The 26,967-nt window shown below is 36.5% G+C and overlaps 1 protein-coding gene across 1 annotated transcript in view; it reads right to left on the minus strand.

Annotated features, from left to right (window-relative positions):
• The window catches only part of COG3 (component of oligomeric golgi complex 3), a 121,381-nt gene that overhangs the window by 82,402 nt on the left and 12,012 nt on the right, over window positions 1-26,967 (minus strand). Inside the window, exons 2-13 of the mRNA XM_007947816.2 lie at window positions 24,493-24,639; window positions 22,588-22,649; window positions 21,168-21,333; window positions 20,466-20,540; window positions 19,291-19,383; window positions 18,476-18,601; window positions 16,722-16,802; window positions 13,163-13,206; window positions 11,898-12,024; window positions 10,584-10,675; window positions 9,434-9,573; window positions 6,207-6,367 (exon numbers count right to left, since the gene is read on the minus strand). Of these exons, the coding sequence (XP_007946007.1) occupies window positions 6,207-6,367; window positions 9,434-9,573; window positions 10,584-10,675; window positions 11,898-12,024; window positions 13,163-13,206; window positions 16,722-16,802; window positions 18,476-18,601; window positions 19,291-19,383; window positions 20,466-20,540; window positions 21,168-21,333; window positions 22,588-22,649; window positions 24,493-24,639 (1,314 nt within the window). The remainder of the gene's footprint in view (window positions 1-6,206; window positions 6,368-9,433; window positions 9,574-10,583; window positions 10,676-11,897; window positions 12,025-13,162; window positions 13,207-16,721; window positions 16,803-18,475; window positions 18,602-19,290; window positions 19,384-20,465; window positions 20,541-21,167; window positions 21,334-22,587; window positions 22,650-24,492; window positions 24,640-26,967) is intronic.

Here is a 26,967-nt window from a genome sequence, read left to right on the forward strand (position 1 = left end):
TTAATATTTTAAAAAACCCATTGTCATCTAATTGATTTTGACTCATGGTGACCCCACGTGTGTCAGAGTAGAACTCTGCTTCACAGAGTTTTCAAGGGCTGTAATCTTTACAGAACATGGAGCCTCGTGACACAGTGGTCAAGCACTTGGCTGCTGAGCAAAAGAACTACGGTTCGAACCTACCAGCCACTCCACGGAAGAAAGATGTGACACTCTGCTTCTGTAATTACTACAGACTTGGAAACCCTATGGGGCAGTTTGGCTCTGTCCTATAAGGTCACAATGATCCAGGATCAACTTGATGGCAATGGGTTGGGTTTGATTTTTGGTTTAATCTTTACAGGAAGCAGATCACGAGCCTTTCTTCCCCAGTGCTGCTGGATAGATCTGACCTGCCAGCCTTTAGTTAGCAGCCTAGCACAAAACTAAATAAAACCTAATAAAACAACCTAAAATACAATTTTAAACAGCAGAAGCCAGAGGAAAGGATGAAAACTTAGGAAAATACTCTTCAATAATAGGTAAGGACATTAAACTAAACAGGCTGGCATATTTCAAACAAACATTAGCTTAAAAACAAATATTTCTCTAAATTAAAAAAAAAAAAAAAAAACTATTTTAAAAAGGAAATCAAGCTGTGTGACATCTAGTAGAAGCAGTTTAAACAGAAACAGAGTAACATCTGAGTCACATTTTACAACCTAATAATAGGACTGCTTGGTTACAAATGGTGGGCTGATGAGTCCAGTATACATTTATGAATGTATCTATTCATTTGTATCTATTTTCAATAGATCAATAGATGTAAGTCTATTACCACTCCTGCTTTAAACCAATACAGTAATTACTAAGACTAGTTTATAAACATAGCAGGAACTATATTACAGTTTTAAAAAATACATTAGAAACATGAAATAGCAGCTAAATTGCATCAGGGGACATTTTCAGGTTCACCAGGACCAAAATTTTGACAATTTTCAAATAAAACAACTAGGCTATTGACAACTTTTATTCTACTTTTAAAAGTGCATTTTTCTTTTAAATATTTTTTCAAATAAACTTAATCAAGTAATTTTAATGTGTCTTAGTAAGTTAAGAAACCTTAAAAGACAACAATCTTTACATTAAATTTTAATAAAGAATGATGAGAGAAAAAGACATCAAAACTTACCTTTAATGACAAGCCAAATTTCTTATTTAAATAAAAGAAAAAAATTAATGGGTTGGATATTTCACTCATAACATAAGGAATGAATGGGGATGCCATGAGTCAGACCAACTAAACAGCAACTGGTGGTTTTAAAACACTGAAATTTCAAAATACTACAAACACAACAGCCACTGTCAACTGTCGGCCTACTAGTTTAAATGCTTTCTAGTCATCTCTAATCTCTACTCTTACCCTTCACAGTCAGTATCGTTCTATCTATTTTATAAATGATTAAACATATTCATAGAAACTAAGTAATGGCTACTAAACCAGAGAGGTAGGATTTGAACCCATGTCTGTCTGACTTTATATCTCCCCCTATACAAATTATAACCATACCTGGGCAAAATCCCCTGTCTAAAGAGATCCAGCCCTTACTCTGAAATCTACAGATCTATTTTGAGAATCAATGGTTTAAGTATGACAGTGATCCAACTGCACAGCTTAATCTTAATAGGACATATTCTACGAACAAAAATCTTGACAGGTTTGATGTTGGTATTGGTGTTATAATTCTTAAAGATACTAAGAACCAAGGTTATATCAGAAAGGAGATACAAGCACGGAATTGGGGAAAGTGAAGGAAAAACCCTGTGGAATTCGATTTGAATTGGAGGTTTCATATTAAAATACATATACATATATACACACACTCATATATATACACATACACTGTGTAAAACTTGTGAAAGCTGAAACTTGAGTAAGGCAGAAACCTGTCAGAGAAGGAAAATACAAATACTTTCCACTAAAAAAAGGCAACAGAAAAGTGGTAAAAGGCAGACAACTGTGAGACTTGGAAAGTCAAGGAAGTTCTTCTGGCTCTTTTAAAAGGTCTTTTAAAATAATGATACCCCTAACAAAGAGTATACTTAACACTCAGATCTTGGTTGCTAATTACCACCCTTCTCTTTCCTTAAAGGAACCAAGTCTTCTTGAAGAAACAGCTGATTCTGGGTCTGGGGAAAGAAATGTGTAAGGTGACGTGGCCTGGGACATCTTGTGCAAGAAGCAAGGATATACTCAAAGACTATGGGAACAAGCCTAAAGGGCAGAGGAGTCAGCCTGGGGAGGGGAGGGCTGGCCAAATCTGAGCATGAAAAGGATTATACTAAATTTTTTTTAAAAATTCATTAGTCTACAGTGACACAAGAGGTGAGGGAGTAGGAGAGTATGAAGAGAAAGGAAAAGAAGAAAAAAGTAAAGTTTTTTATAATAGAATGTCAACCAATAAATGCAGAAAGAATGACAAATGAAAAAATCACCTTTCCAACCCTCAATTTAAGAACTAGTTCAGTCAAGAATCATCAATGGATGCTCAGCACAAAATGATGAAGGCAAAGGAAAACACCGGGAGGAACACATACTCAATCCTGCACTAATAGCAGTAACGATATCTACAACTGGATACATAGAGAGACATGCTAGCTCAACAGGAGTGGGAAGGTGAATGAGTCTACACTCACAAATATATACAGGTTTTACAGAGGGTATTTCCACATACGTGTTTATACGTGCTGCAAATACACCCATGAATATAGGGCATATAGGCGGCATATATAGGGCCATAACGAAACACTTTGACAGAATGAGTCACTGGGTCTGAGGGCTCAGGACCAAAGTCTTGGGGAACATCAAGGTCAACTGGCTTAAGAACACAAAGATATGTTCTACACTCTACTTTGGTGAGTAGCAACTGAGATCTTAAAAGCTTGTAAAGGGTCATTAAGGTGCAATTATTTTTCTCTCCTTGTCCCAACCAAAGAAGAATAAAGAAAATCAAAGATGCATGGAAACAATTAGTTCAAAGGACTAGTGGACAACATGAACCTCAGCCTCCATGACTCTGACACCAGAAGAACTAGACAGTACCCAGCTACAACTGCTGACTGCTCTGAAAAGGATCACAGTAGAAGGTCCTTGATAAGAGTGGGAGAAAAACATGGGACAAAACTCAAAATCATAAAAATGACAAGCCTTACTGGTCTGATAGAGACTGGTGGAACCCCTGAGATCATGGCCCTTAGACACCCTTCAAGCCCAGAACTTAACTCAACCCTGTGACTCAACTTTCAGCCAAACTACTAAGAGGCCTATAAGGTGAACAGTAACACCAGGAAGATAACACACTCATTAAAACAATCAACCATACAACATCAAAAGGGCAGCACTGCCCTGGGATAAAGTTCAGAAGGCAGGAAGGGATAGGAAAGAAGAACCAATGCAAACAGTAAACACAGGGACGAAGTGAAAAGAGTGCTATTACATCCCGGGGCTTGCAATCTATGTCACAAAAGGAAATGTATGAATTGTTGAATAGTAAAGAAGAATTATCCATGGATGCTTAAACAACTGGGTGAAAGGCTGTTGGAGAACTCAGCTAGTCAAACAAGTACCATTACTTACTAATCACAAAGGGAGACATGTACTTTTATTATGGGAAGAGATAACAGCCACAAACACTAGAACTCCCCAACATTATGTGCCCCTGATGTGAAGTTAAAGTACACAGTATCAGCTAGGCAGAATTCTCGGAGGCAAAATAATTTAACCTGAATCTAATCATGAAGAAACAGAGGGGGAACGGGGTAGAGAGGGAGGTTGGATTTAATTTAGAAATTGAATAGACATTAAAAGGCAAATGCAATACAGGAATCTTGACTGGATCCTTTTTCTTGTCTTGTTTTTGATATAGCTATAAAAGACATCTGGAGAACCCCACATGTGTCTAAGTAGAACTGTGCTCCATAACACTTTTAATGGTTGACTTTTCAGAAGAGCATCAGGTTTTTCTTCCAAGGCATTTCTGAGTAAACCTGAACTTCCAGCCTTTCATTTAGCAGTCAAGTGCTTAACCACTTGTGCCATCCAGAGTACTCTTATCACCATGGTTAGGTTCCAAAGACCAGATCATTATGCTAAAATTGGCTTTATGTGAAAATGAAAGATTTTGTTTTTCTGTTCACAGACCATCCATCTGTCTGACTTTTTTGTTTGTCTGTTTAGAACATATGATTGTAGAAACAGTAACAACTAAGATTTACTGATGAGCTCATCACTGTGATGAGTCCGGTTATGGATTATCCCTAGGTAGAGGAGGCTTGGAGGAGACAAAGCTGGATACAGCCGAGCTATGTGACTGAAGGACCCATGGCTTAACCACTTCACCTTCCTCTTGTGCTAGGTCAGAGCTTCTCCTGAGAAGGGCTCCATTCCCACCCCTACAAGCCCAATCAATGTTTGCGATCCTACAGCTGCTCTGCCCTCCACAACTGGCAAGTCACCAAAACTCCGAGGCTTGTAGCTTCCTGGTAGGGCAAACTGGGAGCGTGGCCCCACCAAGGCAGACGCCTCAAGCATGGTTCGGCTCACTTTGAGATGTCATTAAACTCATGAATTTCTTGCAATCTCTTCTCCAATGCCTCATTCTTCCCTTTCTTCTCCCATAGAAATTCTGAGCTGTAGGGCCTCAGGCCACAGAAGAGTTAAGAACCCAGAACAGGAACCTGCTGCCTCAGTGCTGGCTCAGTGTTGCCTGAGCATTTGCCCAGAAGCTGTGGCCAAAGAGGAGACCAGCCTGCCTCCATGGCAGGTGGACTCAACACCTCTTCCTGCAGGAAGGAGTGGAGGCAACAGGCAGTGTAGCCCAACTTCCCAGAAACCACCCAGAGACCCTTCTTCAGGGAAGGGGTACTTTACAGCAATTGCCACCATGTGAGCCACTTTGTTAACAAGCAAAATAGCTGGACAGCAGATTTTTAACTATTGTTGTAAATGTGAAATATCAGATGAGACAGTCAGTAAGTGAAGAGTAGGTACATTGAGTAAGTATTAATTTTCTTAGATGCAAAAATGGCATTGTGCTTACATGGAGAATGATCTTATCCTTAGGAGAAAAAGAACTGAAGTATCAAATATTAATTATTTATCATGATGTATGCAACATACTTTCAAATAGTTAGCAAATGAAATATATGCACACATACATACTAAGAAATAAATGTGGCTAAACATTAACGATTGGTGAATCTGAAATAAATTCTAGACTCAACTAGATATTTGATGATATTAGGAGCTATTATTAATGTTTTAAGTGTGATAATTTTATTATGGCTGTGTTAAAAATAAAAGCCCTTAGCTTTCTGAGTTAAATACTAAAGTATTTATTGATGAAATAATGTTTAGAATTTGCTCCAAAATAATTAATTGAGGGGGACGGAGTAAGAGGTATAACAGAAACAAGACTGGGCAAGCACTGATAATACATGAGCTAGGGTGATGGTACACAGAAGGTCATATTATTCTCTCTACTTTTGAAATTTTCCACTAAAAATGTTCTAGGTTCAAATTCTGTTTTAGTACTAATATCAGCTATTATTTACAGTTTACCATGCACTCAAAAAAAAAGAAGGATATTTATGTAGTTGAAAGATCAACCCAAGTCTCCAAATCATCAATTAGACATCCATACTATAAATTTTGAGGAAATGGCCTCAAAGGTTTCTATGAGAGCATGATGCACGGTCACCAAACCACAGTCAAATATGGTGGCTTCTATGGTACGAACCCTCCTGTATGTGACTCATTAAAAAAAGAGAGAGCAAGAAATCACAGGGAATACTAATTCAATTTAAAATTCAGAATGTGTATTTCCTGGAAAAGGGGAGACAACTGATAAAATGTTTATAAAACTTGAAGGAAAAACAACCTAACAAAGCATTTCTGTTCAATTTATTCCATGAAGCAGACTGAGATAGTTTAAATTTTATTTCCTATGAATTTATGGCAAGTTTATCTTGATTTTACATTCTAAGTGGTAATTACAGTATTTCACTGTACATAAATTACATTTCAATAAAATATATTTTAAAAAATAAAATAATGCAGCAATGTTTTTTTTTTAAAAAGTGATAATTACAAAGAAAATTCCTATTTTAACTAGTACAAAACATCAAACAGCCATTGAGGGAGAGGGAGACCAAGTAAAGAACCTTACCTCCATCATGACCAACTTATCAGGATACGCCAGATCTCCAGGAGCTGGTTTGTAGCCAGTGATGTCAGTCTGAATGTAGATGTGGGTTCGGTAGACGAGCCGCTCTTGCACATCTTCCAACATCTGCTTTACCCCAGCTGCAAATGCCCCCAGTTGTTCAGCTGATAAAAACAAAGTACAATCATCCTTTAAATTCAGAAAATTACTTTCTTTTAAACAAGTGAAAATATTACTGAATTGTTCAGAAATAATATGAATCACTTTTGCTTAAGAAACTCTAGCTCTATTTCAGTATGACTCAAATGACCTTAGAAAAAGTGAGTGAGTAAATATCTGTGAATTTCCTAAATTTTAACATTGAGAATGGATTTGCCCTCACACCTCCTTGCTCAAGGAATACTTTTACTCTCCCCTTCCAGGGCAAGTAAGAGTGAAGAAACTCAAAGATGCCAGGAAACAATTAGTCCAAAAGACTGATGAACCATGTGAACTCCAGCCTCCACGACCTTGAGATCAGAATTGGATGGTGCCTGGCTACCACTGCTGACTGCTCTGAAAGGGATCACAATAGGAGGTCCTGGATAGAGTGGGAGAAAAATGTGGAACAGAATTCAAAATCATGAAAAAAAAAAACAGGCTTACTGGTCTGATAGAGAATAGTAGAACCCCTGATTCTATAGCATCTAGACATCCTTCAAGTTGCAAACTAAACTCACCATGTGACTTAACTTTTGGCCAAACAGACAGGCCCACAAGGTGAAAAATAATACCAAGAAGTTATACACTCTCAGAAGAACTAATCATATTAGATCAAAAGGGCAGCCCAGGGATAAAGCTCAGAAGACAAGAAGGGAAAGAAAAGGACAGAGAAATGGTAAACACAAGGAGGAAGTGGGAAGAGTGCTGTTACACTGTCTACCTCCAATGCATATCACAAAACATAATGTGTATGAATTGTTGAATGGAAAACCAATCTGCTCTGTAAATTTTCACCCCAATTACAATTTTTTAAAAATACCTTTATTAATAATATGAATATTAAAATCTGAATTTTAAGAGAGCTTTGTGCTTTTTAAAAGTGATTTGCATGATTCCATGGAGGTAGCTTGAAACCAACCCTGAGAGTAAGCTAAGGCAGATTATTAATTGGGTTATTATTCTTGTTTTACAAATAAATTGAGTCCCACAGTTGTTAATGATGTGTTAACATTTTCACAAAGAAAGATTAAGAAAAAATAAAATGGAATTGTTTATATAGTGTTTCTTGGTGTCTAAGATGCCTTCAATTTAATGCCATCAGTCATTCAGTAACAGTTTTCCAAGACTTGGGGGCTTGGAGACACTATACAATCAACTACAACATTCACATTGATTTTCAAAAAATCTTAAATTCAGAATCATTAAATTGTGGGAAAATGTACATCTTAGAACTAACTAAATTCAGTAAAATAAGAAACTTTGTAAGCATTAACAAACCCACAGTGTCTCCTAAGGAAAGACAAAAATTTCTACCAGTAAAATGATGACCTAAAGAGTATTGTTTCAAATGATCATTAGAAGAATGCATCAGATAAAGTAGACCTATTCCAGATAACTATTTCCTTTTATATTTAAAAAAAGATAAATCACTACTAAATATGCATGCTAAAATAATTTGATTTTTAATCAAGACTATACATGATAGTTCATCATGTACTCTGATCATGTTGTTGTTAAGTGCCATCAGGTCAATTCTGACTCACAATAACCCTACGTGACAGAGCAGAACTGCCCCTGGGTTTTCTTTGTTTTGATTTTTACAGAAATAGGTTGCCAACTTTTTCTCTTACACAGCCACTGGGTGGGTTTGAACTGCCAACCTTTCGGTTAGCAGCTTAACCACTGTGCTACCAGAGCTCCTTATTCTGATAACAGTGTACCAGAAATGCCTAACCCAAAACTGATGGTCTTTGGACATTCAATTGCTGGAAAGAAAAGTGACCATAATTTTTTTTTTTAACTAATTTGGCCCAGATTTTAAAATAATTTTCCCAGGAATTCCAGCAAGATGGCAGACTAGGCAGAAGGACTGCACAGACCCTCTTCAACAAAGAAAAGGGAAACCAATTAACACAGACATAGACGATAATCTTGAACCTCTGAGCCTTGAAGGGAAGGATACACAAGTGCACTAAACCCCAACAAGCAGAAGAATTTGCGTGAAAATTCCAAAAAAAGGAGACATACGGAGCTGCGGTCTGACAGCGAACTGAGCGACCCTGACAGTACAGGAGGCTTGGAGATTCCCAACTGGTGATAGGACCTAAGAATTAACTTAAAAATCACCCTGCTAGCCAGCGACTGCATGGACTGTGCACAGTGGCTGGGGAACAAACAGCGAAGGTGAAGAGAAAGGTGGGCTGAGTTGTGGACCTCTGCTGGTCCAGAGGGCGCCGCCATTTTGTAGGTTTAAAAAGCGGCTTGACTATTTTGGATATTTAAAGAGACAGCACTCTCACAGATTCCTGTGGTGGTAGGACTTCAGAATTAACCTAAAAATCACCCTGCTAGCCAGGGACTACACAGAGGACTGTGCACAGTGACTGGGGAACAAATGAAGAAGGTGAAGAGAAAGGTGGGTGGAGCTGTGGGCTTTTGCCGGTTTGAAGGGTGCCGCCATTTTGAAGGTTTAAACAGCGGCTTGACTATTTTGGATATTTAAAGAGACAGCGCTCTGGCAGATTTCTGGGGCTTAAGAACACGTTCTGCTTTCCAGCAACCCCAAGGACACTTGGGGCCTGAAAGACTGAAAAGCAACGGGCCAACGATAAAAACCACCAAGAACAGCCTGAACCACCCTTGGCTGCTCTTCATAAACAGTTAACAGAGATCTAAATACAACAACGTCACGATGCCTCAGAAACAACAGACCATCACAGTCCACACAAAGAAGCAGGATAAAGTGGTAGAAATAAGGAAGCAGGATACAGACCCAGAATACATCCCTGAGGAAGAAGCAACATTGGAACTCTCTGATAAGGAAAATAATTTTCCCATTTAATTTATGCCTTCAGTCACAGAATAAAGTGCACCTTGATTCAAAAAGGGGCAGGGCATTCAATCCAGGCTTCAAAAATATAATCAGATACAATATTTTTCAGAAGGGAGAATATAATCTTTTTCTAGTTTATTGAGATACAAATGTAATTTAAAAAACCTTTAAGTTACCAATTCAACTTATCATTTACCATTGTTCTGTACATGATCTTCAAGCACCTCATTTTTAAGAATACCACAGAGTTCTGAAAGAGTCTCTAAGTGAATAACATGAATGATCAGTGGCCTGAAGACATCATACAATGATATACACAGCTTCTCCAAAAGTTCACTAAAATAAAAGAAGAAAACATTGTTACTAGGACTAATCTTTTCAGGATTCTCTAATAGTGTAAGAGAGTTCATTGATTTCTTACAGCCAATAAAATCAGAAAATAGTTTCTGACAACATTTTGAATGTTGTATAAGCAATCCTTAGCAGTCAATTCCAATCAGCTATTCCCAACCAAAAGACAACTCATTAAAAAACTTTATTTACTTCAGCAATAATTTCTTTCTAAAACAATAAAAATATTTCAGTAGATTTAAGTATCCATTTACATTCTACTTCACTGTGAATCACATGGTATCACTCTCCCTAGAAAAGATATGTTCAAAATTCATAAATACTTAAGAGATTTAGATAGGCAAAACTCAAAGTACTTGGGATATCCACCAATAATTTTGAGAAATTTTAAACATTTGAGAAAGAAAAAACTAAGTTGCCTTCATATTGCCAATGGTACTCTTCTATATAAAGTATTTCATTAAAAGTGACCATCAACAAAACTATGAAATGCACTGGCTTCTTCCCCATTACAGAAGTCAACAAATGGCCAAGATGAAGAATCCAAAAGCTATGTCAGTGGACTTGAAAGACACTTCTAGAGAAAAAAAGGATATTAAATAGTGTCTGCATTTTGAAATGCTTTTCATTAGTTAGAATCATTTCTGTGATTTCAGCTTGAATCACAGTCATAGAAGCAATCACTGTACTCAGTGAAGATAAGGGGATCTAAATGCCCAAGACGAGTTCCCTGTACAGGGTTCTTATCATCACATCACACACTCTCCATCATCATATTAGAAACAATATAAAAGCATATTAAATCTTTAATTTATACATTAGGTGAAGAAAATAACTACTGTCCTTTCCTACAATGTTCTGCACACACATACATATACAAAGAAGTAAAAACACTCTGCAGTTAATAACACAAAACTCTTCTAATAAAATAATCCATTACGACTACCAATAAATTAAACCTTAATAACAACAGTTAGACTCCATGGATCACCTACTCTAGTTTTGATGTTGGTTTTGTGAAAAATTCATTGTAAAGCTGGTGTTCATCCTGGCATACGTGGACCATAAATGCACAGCCACTGCGAACCTGCAGTACACAAACACACACCACTGATAGTTAAAGACACGCAATGCTTCCAGTGCCATGAAATAAAGCCTATAATTTATTTGCAAAGAGATTCTGCATATGTATTCGTAACACAACATACTGAAGAAGAGAAAATGGTTGGTTTTTAATGAATGCCACATAATAGGACTGTGGGTGATTTTTACTTCTTTATGCATTATTTTCTAAGCTTTTACCAAAGAACACGTAATATTTTTCTAGTCCAAAAGGGAATACTTAAAAAAAGAGCCTTTATGCATATTTCTATAGTATGAGTTAAAACCACACAAAACAAAACAGTACTTTATCAGCAAAAGCTACAATTAAATTGTAGATATAAACCCACAAATTATAAACTTCATGTTTCAATGAACAATATTTATTTGTAAATCCTCGTTGCTCAAAAATATGTCAAGATGAGGATACTTTGCCAAGTTGCATAAAGAAACTAGATTTGTCATAACTGAAAAAACAATTATTTAAGTTTGTTGCTATGGGACTTACTATGGGTTGAATTGTGTTCCCAGATATATATGTTGAAGTTCTAATCTCTATACCTGTAAACATGGCCTCACTTGGAAAGAGGGTTGTTAGAGATGTAATTAGTTAAATTAAGCTGAGGTCATTAGGGTGGGCCCTAATCTATCGGTGTCCTTACAAGATGAAAAAAACACACAGAGAAGAATTCCATGTGGTGACCAAGACAGAGATTGGAGTGATGCTGCCACACACCATGCAAAAGATGGCAACACCAGAAGAACCAGGAAAGATCTTCCACTAGGGCCTTTGGAGAGAGCATGGCCCTGCCAACACCCTGAATTTTGACTTCTAGACTCCAAAACTGTGAGACAGTAAGCTTCTATTCTTTCAAGCCACTCAGTTTGTGATAATTTGTTACAGCAGCCATGTTGTTGTTGTTGTTATTATGTGCCATCGAGTCGGCCCTGACTCATAGCGACCCCTCCTTGGGTTTCCGAGGCAGTATCACTACAGAAGTAGGATTGCCCCATCTTCCTTCTGAGGAGTGGCTGGTGAGTTTGAACTGCCAGCCTTCTTGTTAGCAGTCAAGTGCCTTAGGCACTATGCTACCAGCAGCCATAGGAAACTAATACAGGATTTAAAACTTATTTATCCAGTTAAAACTTCTATGGTATCAAAATAGCCCAGATGATTTAACATTAAACCAAAACAAGCAGAAACTTACCAAGGCACAATGATCTCTATTATTCTGGCTGGTTAACTCTGTTACAGTGCAAGTAATACTAGGGCCCAAAAGGAGTTCCCGCTGATCAAGGTAACACTGGTGGATGTCATTTAGGAGCTGTTGGTACCTGATGGGAAGCGAATGAGATTGGCATATAAATTTCCAATTTCATGTAAAGGAACCCCTGCTTTCCAGAAGTTTATTTTTCACCACTTTATTTTTATGAAAGATCTACACTGATACCTATTTTCATTAACTCAACGAAATCCAAAGAGGATTTTCACTTTTTACAAAAAAATTGAACTAGCATTCGTCATTTGTTTTGCAGCGAGTCATTAGAGGCAAGCACTCAACCCCAGCAGTAAGAGTGACATCACCAAGCTCATTCCCTGGAAACTATACTCAGCGTCTCAGCATTAAGCCGCTTTGAACAGTGTCTATAAACACTATATGTTAGTGTTATTTTGGGTTTTATGTATTATTTGGTAGGTTATTTTTTTTTTTTTTTTTTTTTTTTTTTTTTTTTTTATTAGGATTTGGGTGAAGATTTACAGAGTAAATTCACTTTTCATACAGCAGTTCACATATACTTTGTCTCATGTCATTGACCAAAATTTACAATGCAGCAGCTCCCCTCCCACTTCCTCCCCATAGTTACCTCCTCCCAGTGTCCATCCCTTCATACTCTTCGAGAGGCCCATTTTCTGCCAACCCTGTATATGATCTTGGAGGGAATGCTGTTGGTAGGTTATTTTTTGAGTCTGAGAACACTTCAAATTTTTTCCTTATATAAATTGCTTCTTCGGCTTTATGCCATTTCAACCACAAAAGGTTCCATAGGAATGCTCTGCTATCAGGAGTGGGCGAAACTTGTATATAAATTAAACCTAATCATAAATCACAGAATAAATTGCTAAACTGCAAAAGCTATACATACGGTCACCTCTCATTTGCCCACATTAAATATTAAAAATATTTTATGCATGGAAAGAAAAAATAAACCATAATGATCTTCATTTTCATAACAGAAGGATTCATCTCCTAAGAGCAGGGATTTTTCATTTGCCCAAAAAAGAAGGAAACCCTGCTCTGGGAGCTGCCATGAAAACTCACTATGTCAGGTCTATGACCTTGTCCCCCAAACTAAATACACGCTACATGACTGTGTGCAAGGGAATTGCTCAGAAAGTATCAGGGCCATAACTAGATCTGGACAACGAGAAAGAACTTCAAGAAGAAGGTGATTTGGAAACTGAAGAACTCACTCAGGTATTTTCTCAGATCGTTGTTCTATTTGTTCAATAAGTGTCTACAGGACAAAGAAAAATAAGTAAAAAATCCATGTTTTAAAACTTTAATTACAAGCTTTTCTAATAGTATCACATGCTCATCTTAAATATAAAAAAGGAAAATGATCATAAAAATCACCTACAATGTCAAAAATTAAGCCAAGTTAACACTCCAATATATTATCTTTCAGCTTTTATATGTTTTATATATAAGAGTTGTTTCTCTTCTTTTTAAAAAAACAAAAATGGATTACACGATATATTCAGCTTCATAATGTTTTTCTCGGTTAACATTATTTCAAAAATATTTTCCTACTCTTAAACAATTTTCAGTATTAGATGAAATTTTAGCTGAAAATGTACAGAAAGCCTTAACACAGTGCCTGACACCTGGTCAACACTCAATGAATTATCACTATAAATATTATTTAAAGCAATACTTTAAATGGCAACATAATATCCATTGGGTAAAAAAACAAACAAACAAACTCATAGTGACCCCCCCTTGGGTTTCTAAGGCTGCATCTCTACAGAAGTAGATTGCCCAGTCTTCCTTCCGAGGAGTGGCTGGTGGGTTTGAACTGCCAGCCTTCTGGTTGGCAGTCAAATGCCTTAGGCACTATACCACCAGAACTTTTTTTTTTATCCATTGGGTAGATGTACCATAATTCAGCCACTCTTCTGTTAGACATGTAGGTTGTTTCCTAAGAATAACAGCCCAGTGCCTGGTCGTGGCACTCTCGTGGCGCTGTAGTTAAAGCACTGGGGTGCTAACCAAAAGGTCAGTGGTTTGAACCCACCAGCCACTCCATGAGAGAAAGATGGTGCAATCTGCTTCCATAAAGATTCACAACCTTGGAAACCATATGGGGCAGCTCTCTCTTCTAGGGTCACTAGGAATCAAATCAACTTGATAGCAGTGGATTTGGCCTGGTTTTTTGGTTGGTTAAGACCTCTAGGCCAAGAGTGAAACTACCAAATTCAAGCACCAGTTCTACCACCTGTTAGGTAGCTATCTGAACCCAGGTAAGTTGCTTTATTTCTCTGAGATTTCACTTCCTACAATGTAAAATTGGTAAAATAAAAGTCCTCCCATAACTACTGTATTTACTATTGCAAACATCCAATGATCCCACGTATGAAACATACTAAGCACAGTGCCTGGCTTACCTAGTAAGCATTCAAACCATATTAGATGTTATTTGTTTGCATCTCAGAAATTTTCTTATTAATAAGTGCTGTTATAGATTGACTCATGTCCCCGAAAGAATTAAAGTTGAAGTCCTAATGTCCATACCTGTAAACATGGCCCTGCTTGGAAATAAGGGTTTTCATTATATGAATGAGGTCACACCAGTTGGGTAGGTCCTAAACCAAATCCTTAATATTTTCTCAGTAATTTTTTTCAATAGCTTCTTCTGGCTTTTAATGGTATGCTTTATCATTTTTGTATTTAACTCTTTAGAAAGTATTTTGCTAATGTTATGAAATGAAGTGCTTAATTTTTTTTTCAAATACTCAGTAAATCTTCCAAATGCAATAAATATGTGAAAAACTCTACCTCCTCCTCTTTGATTTGGGATGTTTCCTTACAAAGTAAGCTGTAGAATTTTCTGTGAATTCTTAATTAGTATCACTATTCAAAGTTCTTTTCATTTAGTCTTGTCTATTTACTCTATCACATAAATTTTAGGATCATCCAAAAGAAATTCCATTGCCATTTTTACTAGGATTAAACTGCAACCAATAAAGTCCACTGGGAAGAATTGATATTTTCAAAATATTTAATCTCCCCAACCAAGAACAGATAGGCTTACCATTATTCAATCTTCTATAATTTTCTGTCTAGTTTTATTATTTTCTTCATCCATCTATTTCCATTAAGGTTATCTGTACTTAAAGTATTTTTACTTTCCATTACTGATATAAATGGAACCTCATCACATATATTAATTAGTTACTAACGGTGTATAAGGAGTTCTGGTAGCATAGTGCCTAAGGCACTTGACTGCTAACCAGAAGGCTGGCAGTTCAAACTCACCAGCCACTCCTCGGAAGGAAGGTTGGGCAATCTACTTCCGTAGTGATAATGCCTCGGAAACCCAAGGAGGGGTCGCTACGAATCAGGGCCGACTTGACGGCACATAACAACAACAACAATAACAACAACGGTGTATAAGAAAGCCACTCATAAATTATATGCTTATTTGGTATTCTCCCACCACATGGAGCTCTGTTATCTATACCCTTTATTTTCTTATAAATTTTAATCAGTGGCATTTTAATCAGAAGTAATCAATCAGGCAAAATCTGCATCATACCATAAATTACCCACTTTTTCCCCTCTATCTACCTCAGTGCCTAAGGCACTTGACTGCTAACCAGAAGGCTGGTGGTTCAAACCCACCAGCCACTCCTCGGAAGGAAGGTTGGGCATTCCTACTTCCGTAGTGATACTGCCTCGGAAACCCAAGGAGGGGTCACTATGAGTCGGGGCTGACTCGACGGCACATAACAACAACAACAACAACCTCCTTTAAACTACATCAAGTTTCCTCCATCTCCAACATAAAAAAACAGAACAAATAAAACTCATTACAACTGACTCTCAAGAAGAAAACCAAAGAAGCAAGTGAGGTCTGAGTCAGCAACAGTAGATGCTTCTTTTTCATATCTTCACTATGAGTAGAAACAAAAAAAAGACATGCACCAGCTCCAGTCAACTACATCTTAGAAATACCGTACAACATATAAATACGTAACACATACATTAAGCTCATCCCAATTCCCAGTCACTTGACTAGGATAAAGACATTTTGCGTTCCTTCATGTACCAGACACTGTGCTGAGGAAGTAAGGCACATCCCCACAACCTCAGGGAACCTCAGCAACGCCTTAACTCATCCTCTACTTCTCACCTTGATTAGTGCAAAATCCTCCTTGTTAATCAGGTCTCCCTGTCTCAAATCTTTACCACAATGCATTCTTTATACTGTAACTTGTCTTCTGAAATGGCCTATCTGTCCATTATCACTCTCCTACTTGAAATACTTCATTGGTTAGTCACTTTTCCTGAGTTGCGATCTGTAATATCCTTTATAAGATGGTCTTTACCATCTTTCTTGTCTTCTGACCTATCACACCCCACTAATGTCTTGTGTTCCAGTTATAAAAATTATATAGTCCTCCCAAAAGGCATTTTTATGTCTCTACACCCTCTTTCACATGCTATTCTCTCCATATGAAATATCCTTATCGCTTCCTTCAAGTCTACCTAGTGAACTCTTTTTAAGGTCAAATATCACCTTCATCTAGAAACCTTCCCTGAGCATCTTAGGAAGAGCTAGCTATATCCTGCTCTGTGGTCTTAAACTATACTGACCATGCCTCTAAGATACACTGCTGACTGTGGAAGGACACTGTCTACTTTCTACTCATGTTCTTGGTATTAGCGCAGGGCCTGACACACAACAGGACTTCAAGAGGCTGGTTAAATAAATTTCACAGCAATGTGTATGTATGTCAACAGACTTACTCTGACTTTGGGGGCAGCGGCTCGAAATTTCACATAAAATAGTGTGAAAGCATTATCTGCATTAGGTACAGATGAAGGATCCTAAAAAAATATAAACAGAAAAAAATGAAGATAATTAGCAAACAGTTATTTGGAAAACATTATATTATCATTTCATAAGGCTACGACATGGTCCATGTATCAACTAAAAGCTTAAGACAGAAAAATCTCAAGAGGGGATTAAATATTATTATTCCTGTAAGTAAGAAGTAATTTAATTACACAGAACTGTCATCTTTAAGGAGCTCTGGTGGTTCAGTGGTTAAAGCCTCGGGCTGCAAAGCAAAACATCCGCAGTTCAAACCCACTAGCTGCTCCACAGGAGAAACATGAGGCAGTGCTTCTGTGGTAATTTACAGCCTTGGAAACCCTATGAAGTAGTTCTACTTTGTCCCATAGGGTTGCTGTGAGTCAGAATTGACTTGATGGTGGTGGGGTGGGTCATCTCTCTCCTCTTTATAATTAAATTTACCTTATGTTACATGTATTTTGTAGATAAATAAATTCAGATTCATACTTTGCCACTTAACTGAGTTTAGGATATTGCCCAAATTATTTAACTTTTCTGAGATTCAGTGCATCCACTAAATGGCAACAACACACTTTGGAGAGGTTTTGCACAGTTCAACAGAAAATCACTAGATGCTAGCTTCCTAAACTTGCTGAAAATTTTGCAAAATAAAAAAAAAAAATTATATAGTCTGGCTGTTACATTAACAAAGAGTAAAATTAAGAGTAAAATAATTTTAGTTTGTCAAAGTGACCCAGAAATCAGTGCTGCTGAATAGAAAATTCTCAAAATGGTAACCCTATACAAGTGGTAAGTTTTGGAAATGGGGGCTGGTAATGGTTGTACAACACTGTGAATTTAATTAACACCACTGAACTGTACAATTAAAGTGGTTGAAAAGGTAAATTTTCTGTTATATATATCTTACCACAATAAAATTTACATGTTTCTTTAAAAAAGATGCCATGTTCTTTAGGACATAAACTTAACAAATAAATACCTAACCTTTACAGTTTTATTTTCTTCAGGGGAAATGTACTCAACGACTACCCTAATTAGTCCTTCCTGTTTACTAACCTAACACCCTGTTGATTTTCTACCCAGCGTCTACCACAATATGTAAATAATTAATTTGGTGAATTACAGTGATTATTTCTGTAGTGATTATTTCTGCTGAATGTAAGCTCCATAAGGGTAAGGACATTGCTGGCTCCTTTTTGCTACTGTACAGTTCCTAGTTCATTGCCAGGCACTGAAGAGGTTCTTGAGAAAAATACATTTAATTTGTTAATACAGAAAATTATTTTTAAAAAATACACAAAAATGTAAACAAGAAATTTTTAATTATCCATCATATATAATCCCACCACTCAAACAGAACTACTTCTATCATTTTGGTTTAATTCCTCCCAATATTTTCATAAAAAGATAGGAAAGAAATTGTTTTGAGTTACAAACAGACTGTATCTTATTTTATTATTTATCATACAATACTGGAAACTTCTCACACTGATAAACATTCTTTGAAAATAAGACTAATGTATGGACATGTGGCCATTTTTCCCTATCATAAATAAAACTGTAATACGCATTCTTATTTGACAAAAGGTGGAATTTTTTTTTAAGTTACAAAGTACTAATCTCAGGTTAAGATTATGGAAGATGAATGAAAAAAAAAAGCTGTTATTGGGACTAGTTAACTCACCCTTTTTAGTAACTGATTCGTAAGGTTCTGTAGTGTGTTCACAGTGTAGGACTTCATGAGGTGCAAAGCTTTAGAAAGACATTGCTTAAACTTCATCAAATATACAGGATAATCTTTAAAATTAGGCTGAAAAGGAGAAAGAATGATTAACACAAAGGAAACAATGGCAAAAAAAACTTTCAGTGAAAACCAAGACATATGTACACATGTATGTATATATACAAACTTTGTGTAAACTGTGTGTGTGTGTATACACACACATACACGTATGTATATATTTGGTTTCTTACACATAAGAAAATCTTACATAGATCATAACTAGCTCAAAGCTAAATGCCCTGTGCCTGGCACATAAAAGAGGTTCAACAGATATTTGCAGTTGTTAGCAAATATATATTTTCAATACCCTAAGGACTTCATGGCTAACATATAAGGCCTAGCTTGGAAAAGTATATGAAGTGGGGGAAGTAAATGCTAATATAAATCCTTGGAAAATTAAATCAAAGAGTTTGACCCTTTATTTCCCCCCACATAACACTTTTTGTTTCCCAAGAACTATCTATCACATCAGCGGAATAACAATCTAAAAATGGTTCATATTTTTAAGTGAGATAAAGTTGAGTCCACCAGGACCCCACTTTACTCCAAGGACTGCCTCAGAAGCAGAAAGTTTTCACAACACTACTGATATCCACTGAGAATTTACTATTTACTATTGTTTTTCCCCTTAGAAGAAGAAATTATCTTACAGCAGGAGAAGTGATATAAAGGGAAGCTAAGCTTTCTTTAAAATATGTAGCAATAACATGACTTACATGAGATGAGATATAGGTTATACAATCATCTAACTTAGCCAGCATAGGTATAAATCCTTCACTATTCACAGACAATGTAGGGGAATTCAATTTCTGTAAGGGAAACAGAAAGAAAACAATCTTAATTCACAAAAAAGACATAGGTAGAAGCTTAAAATTACGTATTTGAATTACCCCATTTCCATTTAGGACATAACAGTTATATTAATGTCTTTAAAATACATTTTAATAGTCATCAAAATCTCCTCAAATGCCATCCATGTATAACAATAAATAAGGGACAAACAGAAAAGAATACTGATTCAATTCAGTTTATTCCTACTGAGCCTTAATGGGGCTCTTGGTGGAGTAGCAAAGATTTTTTATTTCTTCATTTTTTACTGTTATATTAAAATAATATACCAAATATCTAGATTTCCCATTTTCTCATACTTTACAATATAAATAATTTTTCTACTTTCAAAAATGGTGATTCTCTTCAAGATTAAAGAATTAACTAATGTTTCCCAGTCATACTAAAATATTACCAGCCAATTATCTCTTATCTTTATACACAAATAGCTTGCTAAGAAAGAACTATCTCCCACTGCATTCACTGTTAATTAGCTCCTACTTTTACTTGTATCTCTTTAGTAAAGTGTAGTAATTGTGATTAATTTAATCATTTCAATACTTTATTATTTATTTGTCAACAGTAAAATTAATTTATGAGCCAGAAATATATAGACATATACTTTACATACCAATCTTTATTAGGACTACCTCTATGGGATTTAAGTATGCCTTATGAGGCCTGTACTTTTCCTGTAACTCATGATCTGAGATTAGTTCTTTTTTTAAAATGTTTTGATTAGTATTATAGGAACACAACCACAGCATGATTTAAACTTGAATATTTCTTCCTCTAATCTTCATTATAGCCTACAAATGACCAACAAAGGTAACCAAGAAAAAGATTTTATTAACAATAACACAATTTTAGAATACTAGTTAAACTATATTTGGAAAAAATCTGAACTGGTAATAAATTGGCTACAAATAGGACTATCTTCAAGCAAGCAAACTATTAAATCAGTATATCATTCAAGTTAATTATAAATTTTAAGATTATACTCAGAAATACAAAACAAAAATTACTAAAATTACAAGAAGTAAAAAAAAAAAAAAATGCTTACTGTATTAACAGTTTCCAATTCGTTAAAATAAGAAAGCTTTTGTTGAATGTTTTCAGCCAGATCAACAAGTTCCGACTGCATTTTTTTTAAAAGAGAAAAAACAATTAATATGAGAATCAACACCACTCTAACAAAATTACACTGAATAGCTTTATATTACACATATGGGTTTATATTAAGTATACGATTTTAGACTAATGCTCAAAGATTTACTAAAATAATAATTATTCCTCATCTTCTCATAAAACAATAATCACTATTTAAAAAACACAAAAATACAGAGAAAACTGAGTTAAACATAGTAAGTTAAATATTCTAAGTTATCCCTTTAAATGCAACCTAGATCAGGTGATCTTTATGCCCATTACTGCAATCATTTTGAAAAGTGTCGATCATAAAGAGCCAATAATAAAAAGTGGCAGTAATAAATAAAGAGCACATGAATATATCCTCTTCACTGTGAAACTGTACTGCGACCTCACAACTCAGACACAGAAAAGCTTGCCTGTGTCCTGTTACCATAAATTTACTTTGAATAAAAGTAGGTTATCAATGTCATAACCTGCATGCTTAGCACAGGGCCTCATACAGAGTGGTGTTCAATATATACTTAGACAAATCAGTGACATTAAAATTAAACTGTACTTCGCTACTTCAAAATAAAACATTAAATATAATCACTGACCCTCTCTCCCAAGTTACCTGTTCTTTCAGGAGCTGTTCACAGGCTTCATGTAGGGTTCCTGTCTTATTGGACACAAACAGATACTGTTTCTGCAATGACTCCAGATGCTGAAGAGCACTGTTTACATCAGTCAATATAGCATCGCACTGCTCCTGAAACCCAGACAAGTAATCCCTCATCTGTCTAGAAAACAGAACCAAAAGGGGATTGACAATAATATTTTCCCCCAATAAACATAGTCAATAAACAGCAAAGCTTCATTTTTTCCAAAAAAGAATTTCAGCAGGAAAGTCTAACCTATTCAAAAAAGGTTATAATATTCAGAAATGTACTAAAAGTTATCTTATCAACTCTCAGTACTTAAGATGGCAAATCACTGATACTATAAGCAACAAAAGGAATCAGTCATGAAGCTATAAATTGGTTTTTCTCATGTAAAACAATAAAGCTTGGCTCAACTTTCAAAGACTGGGACATCAAAGCCATCCTGAGGAATCAATTAAGGTCAGTTTTTCAGGTCACTTCTACCTTTGAGAGATGGCATCATATAACAGAAAGAAAACTAGACTTGGAATTGGAAGATCTGGGTCCAAGTCCCAGTTCAGCCCAAGTATCTGTGACACTGGGCTTGTTTGCCCATTGACAAAATAGAAATAATACTGTTCCTCACAGAAAGGAGTCTGGTGACATAATGGTTAAAGCATTCGTTTGCTAACCACAAGGCCAGTGGTTCGAACCCACCAGCCTCTCCAACAGGACAAAGATGCTTCCATAAAGATTTACAGCGTTGGAAACCCTATGTGGCAGTTCTACTCTGAACTAAAAGGGTTGCTATCAGTCAGAATCGACAGCATGGCAGTGGGCTTGGTTTGGGTTCTCACAGAGTAGCTATGAGGATAAAAAGTACAATTTACATCAAAGTGCCCAACACAATGCCTAGTAATAATAGTCACTCAAATAAATAACTCAATACATATGCTCAACCCATAGTCTCCAAGTCAACTAGAAACTGAACACCATGTTTCCCATGCTATCAGCACATACAAAAACAACAGCATAGTTAGAACTAATCTAATCCATGTGGCCCTCCTAACAGATGGCCATCTCTAAAGTCTCTTGGGTCACCCCTTCTAAAGAAAGACACAAACACCTCTTAACATTTCTATACACTTGCCACTTAAATTTTGCTGGAGTTACATTAGCCAATGTTTGCCCCTCCAAACCTATTAGGTAAGCTATAACTCTATTTTTGCAATTGCACAACTTCCCATACCAGTTCTCATGACCCAAAACCTCTCCCAACTGATAAAGAAAATATTGCAGCAGGAGTTTTCTTTGTATCTTACTTTTGTTTAAAGACAAAAGTATAAAGATTATAAGCTTAAGATGTCTATGGTCTAAAAATGAGAATATCCAACAAATTCAAGAGCCACATACCTATATTTAGTTCCTTCATCTTGATCCATCTGAATTTGGACCTTTGCAAACCATGAGAAAAACTGGGAATATAAGAGTATTAAATTGATAACAAAACTAAAACAGACAGAATGAAAAGTGCTACACACACTAAACAACACGTCAAAAGGGCAGATACTACTTAAACTTATCTATTTGGGACTCGGACATTAATAATTCATTGTAAGCCAGAAGGAGATAATTTAATTATGTATTCAACATCCACACACCAGAAAAACTCAGAATATTAAAAACACTGGCCATCTTCAGGGTCAAGTAAGGAACAGTACGAGAGACAAAATATGTAAGAATTTTTGCCAAACTTAAGTGTATATTATAGAGCTTTGGGTCAATAGCAACAAACCCACCAGCCACTCCTCAGAAGGAAGGTTGGGCAATCTACTTCCATAGTGATACCGCCTCAGAAACCCAAGGAAGGGTCGCTATGAATTGGGTTTGACTCGACAGCACATAACAACAACAACGAGAACTGTGAGAGGATAAACTAAGAAATAACATAAATTATAACATGAACTTTGGCATCTGGTAAACCTGAGTTTGAATTCTGGCCCTGCTACCACCAATGTCATGGAAAGTATCTATTATTAAAAAGAGGTGGGAGGGCGTTGATCTCAAATGGCATGAGAGAACTTTTGGGGTGATGGAAATGTTTTATACCTTGACTGTAGTTTTATACCTTGATTACATTACACAGGTATACACGTTTGTCAAAGCTCATTAAACTGTACACTTAAAATGACTGTATTTTACTGTATATAAACTGTAACTCAATAAATTTTTTAAAGAATTTTTTAGATTCACATGTGTACAATTCAATCCAGAAGACTTTTTTTTTTTTTTTTAATAGTTCAAGTAAGTTCACAGACATCGTACAAGATTACCTTCTACAAGTCTCAAGCAGGATTTTACGTCAAGGTATGCTTTATTCTCTCAAGATACAAGGCTTGCCAAGTACCTTGGCTATCACTTATTTATTTATTATCATTTATATATATATTATTTATTATTTATAAATAATATAATAAATAATAAATAATATATTATTTATTATCATTTATTGCGTGTCTGCCCCACTCTACATCTACATGCAGTATCTGATTTAATTCACACAAAAATCCTATGAGATAGGTATGACAATGAGTCCTGTTTCACAGATTAGGAAACTAAAGACCTGAGAGGTTAAGTAACTTGCCTAAGCTCATAAAGATGGTAAGTGATGAAGCTGACTTACAGTTCCAGCTCTGCCAGACTCAAGAGATGGTGCCCTTAACCACTCTGTAAGCACTCTCTCAACTTACTGTATGTACAATGCATTAAGACTGCTTTACGTTTTTTCTCAGTAAATGTCTCAGCTTTGATTCTAAACAGGACAGGAGGTGACAGAAGAGGTAGCAGAAGACACTATTATACATTTAGGTTTATAATTAGGAATAAGCAAAAACTATGAGAGGATTCTGTGTGCTAAATTACTGAAAAAGTACCTGTAAGTGTTCATCTAAAAAGGATATTTAAGTTTCAAAAAAAGGGATTACCTAGCAATAAGCAGAGAAACGTGTGTCTATATGTGTGTTGGAGGGTCAGATTAACACACACAAACACTGGAGGTAGTCAACAATCCTTAAAATATTCAAACCTTAATAAAGTTAATGAGCATTCACACTTGGAATACCCTATCTTTATCTGTATTACTAACAGGTAGATTTAAAACACTTGAGAAAGAATCACAAAATCAAGAATGTTCTAGAAAAACTTGATGTTAACTACAGTTTCAACTGTTCAGAACTTTTAACTAGGACTTTTTTATTAGCCTTGTTTTGAGGCACGTAAAATACATCAAAATTCCTTAGAAAAGATGCTGTCATTCACCTGTTGGGCAGTTTCAATTCTTTCTTCTTCCATCCCTAAGGAAGAGAAGCCCCTCATGAGAATGTCTTCTGTAGATTCAGGCACTATTGAAGTCAGTGAAATGGGCAGCGACTGCGATGTTAAACTGCTCAAGTCTTCAATTGGAAGCTTTGAAAAAAAAAAAGAGCCACAAAGATGATTAAATAACAAGAAAAGCCTCTGAACCTAACTCAAGATTGGGTTGACACCTAGGTGTTTTGAAAGAGAAAGGAATGTTTTCCATTAAATCATTTGACATTAATAAATGGCATATAATACTAGTACCTATAACTAGACTCTGTATGTTAAATGCTAGTCTCAAAATGCAAACATGACATAGTAGCCCCACCATCATAAGGTCTGGTTCCTGAGTTAGCCTTTTAACAATGGTGATGGATCTGCGCTAATCCACACCTTTCCTCACTTGAGCCTCTTGGGAATGACCACCAAACAAAGGAAAAGCCTGTGTGCTGCTGCAAGGAACTTGCCCTCCCTAGTATCTAACACAAAAGTCTGATCTAATGAACTCCAACCAACAGGACTAACAAATCATATCATTAATAACTACCAGTAACATCACCTCCTTCTACATTCCCACCTACTGGCACACCTCACCCACACCACAATGACAAATTTTGAAATTGCAACTGAATAGAAACAAATTCAGTTTCCCATCAGTTCCAGAGGTGCCCCACCAACCAGGCCTCACTGACAGCACGAGAAGCAGACATAGAGTACTTTCTAGTTCTTCACTACTAAAGATAGGCCAAGGAGCTCTGGTAGCATAGTGTTTAAGGCACTTGACTGCTAACCAGAAGGCTGGTGGTTCAAACTCACCAGCCACTCCTCAGAAGGAAGGTCGGGCAATCTATTTCGTAGTGATATAGCCTCAGAAATCCAAGGAGCGATCGCTATGAGTCAGGTCAGACTTGACAGCACATAATGACAACAACAAAGATAGGCCAAATGATAATTAACCTGCAGCCACAGAGACAAGCTCTTTTCAGGCCTAAAAGAAAGGAGACGTGAATGCTGTGGAAAGTAAAAGGGTCTCATCCTTTGGGTTCTAGTTTTCAGCCCTAAATTCATAACATTTAAGGTTCACTGATAAATGAAATGATTCAAGGCCTTAGAAAGTGGATTCTCTATTTATCTAGACATAAAAATTAATCTAGATGTAAAATATTTTTCTGAAGACAGTATTTTCTCTCCAAAGCTAAAGTAAGCTAGATGTAAAATGTACCCTCACTGATTTAGAGAACTCTTCCTGAATACAATCACTTAAGTGTAGGGTTTGAAAAACGTGGGCAAATGACTTAATGCTTCTCATTGTCCATTACTTCTCTGTAAAAAAAGAATTATGGTATCTGGATTATAAAGAAGAGTAAAGGAGAAAACACAGGTGGGGGGAAATAGGCTTGTTGGAATGCTGGACAGCTGCAGACAAAGGTTCTCAATCAACTTTCTCCTCACCAATGAGTCTGACTTAAGACCCAGTGTGGTCCAGGATATATGTAAGTATGTTTTATTAAGGACATCAATTTTTCATATGAACTCTTTCTGAATCATGACAGAATCCTGGGTATAAAAGAGCTGTGCCACAGCAAGAACTGGGTTTCTCAGACCCAGTGAGAATCTATCTTGAGCCTACAGTGTCACCAACAACTGTGGGCCACCACTAGGGGCTGTGGAGGCCAGAAAAAGCTATGCTGAGATAAGTTGCATCTGTGCCTGCTCTGGAAACCACTCCAAGTGCCAACAACAGTCTCCTTAGGGAAGGTGAGAGGCATCTTTGCCAGGCAAAAGGCAATCCACCAGGAACAATGATGCCTACAAAGTACTAAGCATTGGTAGCATAGTGCCTAAGGCACTTGACTGCTAACCAGAAGGCTGGCGGTTCAAACCCACCAGCCACTCCTCGGAAGGAAGGTTGGGCATTCCTACTTCCGTAGTGATACTGCCTCGGAAACCCAAGGAGGGGTCGCTATGAGTCAGGGCTGACTCGATGGCAAATAACAACAAAGGACAAACACTCAGTTCATCTCAGCTACTCCTACTTATCATATTACTACTATCATTATTTAATAGTAACAGCAGACTGAATTTATAAATCTGAATAATATACTGTTCCTTAAGAATAGCGAATAGGAAGTAAGTGATCTTCTTTAAGTTGTATTTTTTAGTAGTAACATTTTGTTTTATGTGAATATGTCATGACAAATTCATTTCCATAGTTTTACTTGTTGTTGTTGTTGCTTGCCATCGAGTCGGCCCCGACTCATAGCGACCCCTCCTTGGGTTTCCGAGGCAGTATCATTACAGAAGTAGGATTGCCCAACCTTCCTTCCGAGGAGTGGCTGGTGGGTTTGAACTGCCAGCCTTCTGGTGAGCAGTCAAGTGCCTAAGTGAGTGGGAGGGTAGGAGCAGAAAGGCCCATCAGGCTCAGATTTGGCAAAT

Source organism: Orycteropus afer, unplaced genomic scaffold (genome assembly GCF_000298275.1).
Source record: "Orycteropus afer afer isolate SDZICR_OR568_19922 unplaced genomic scaffold, OryAfe1.0 scaffold00194, whole genome shotgun sequence".
NCBI classification, from domain to species: domain Eukaryota; kingdom Metazoa; phylum Chordata; class Mammalia; order Tubulidentata; family Orycteropodidae; genus Orycteropus; species Orycteropus afer.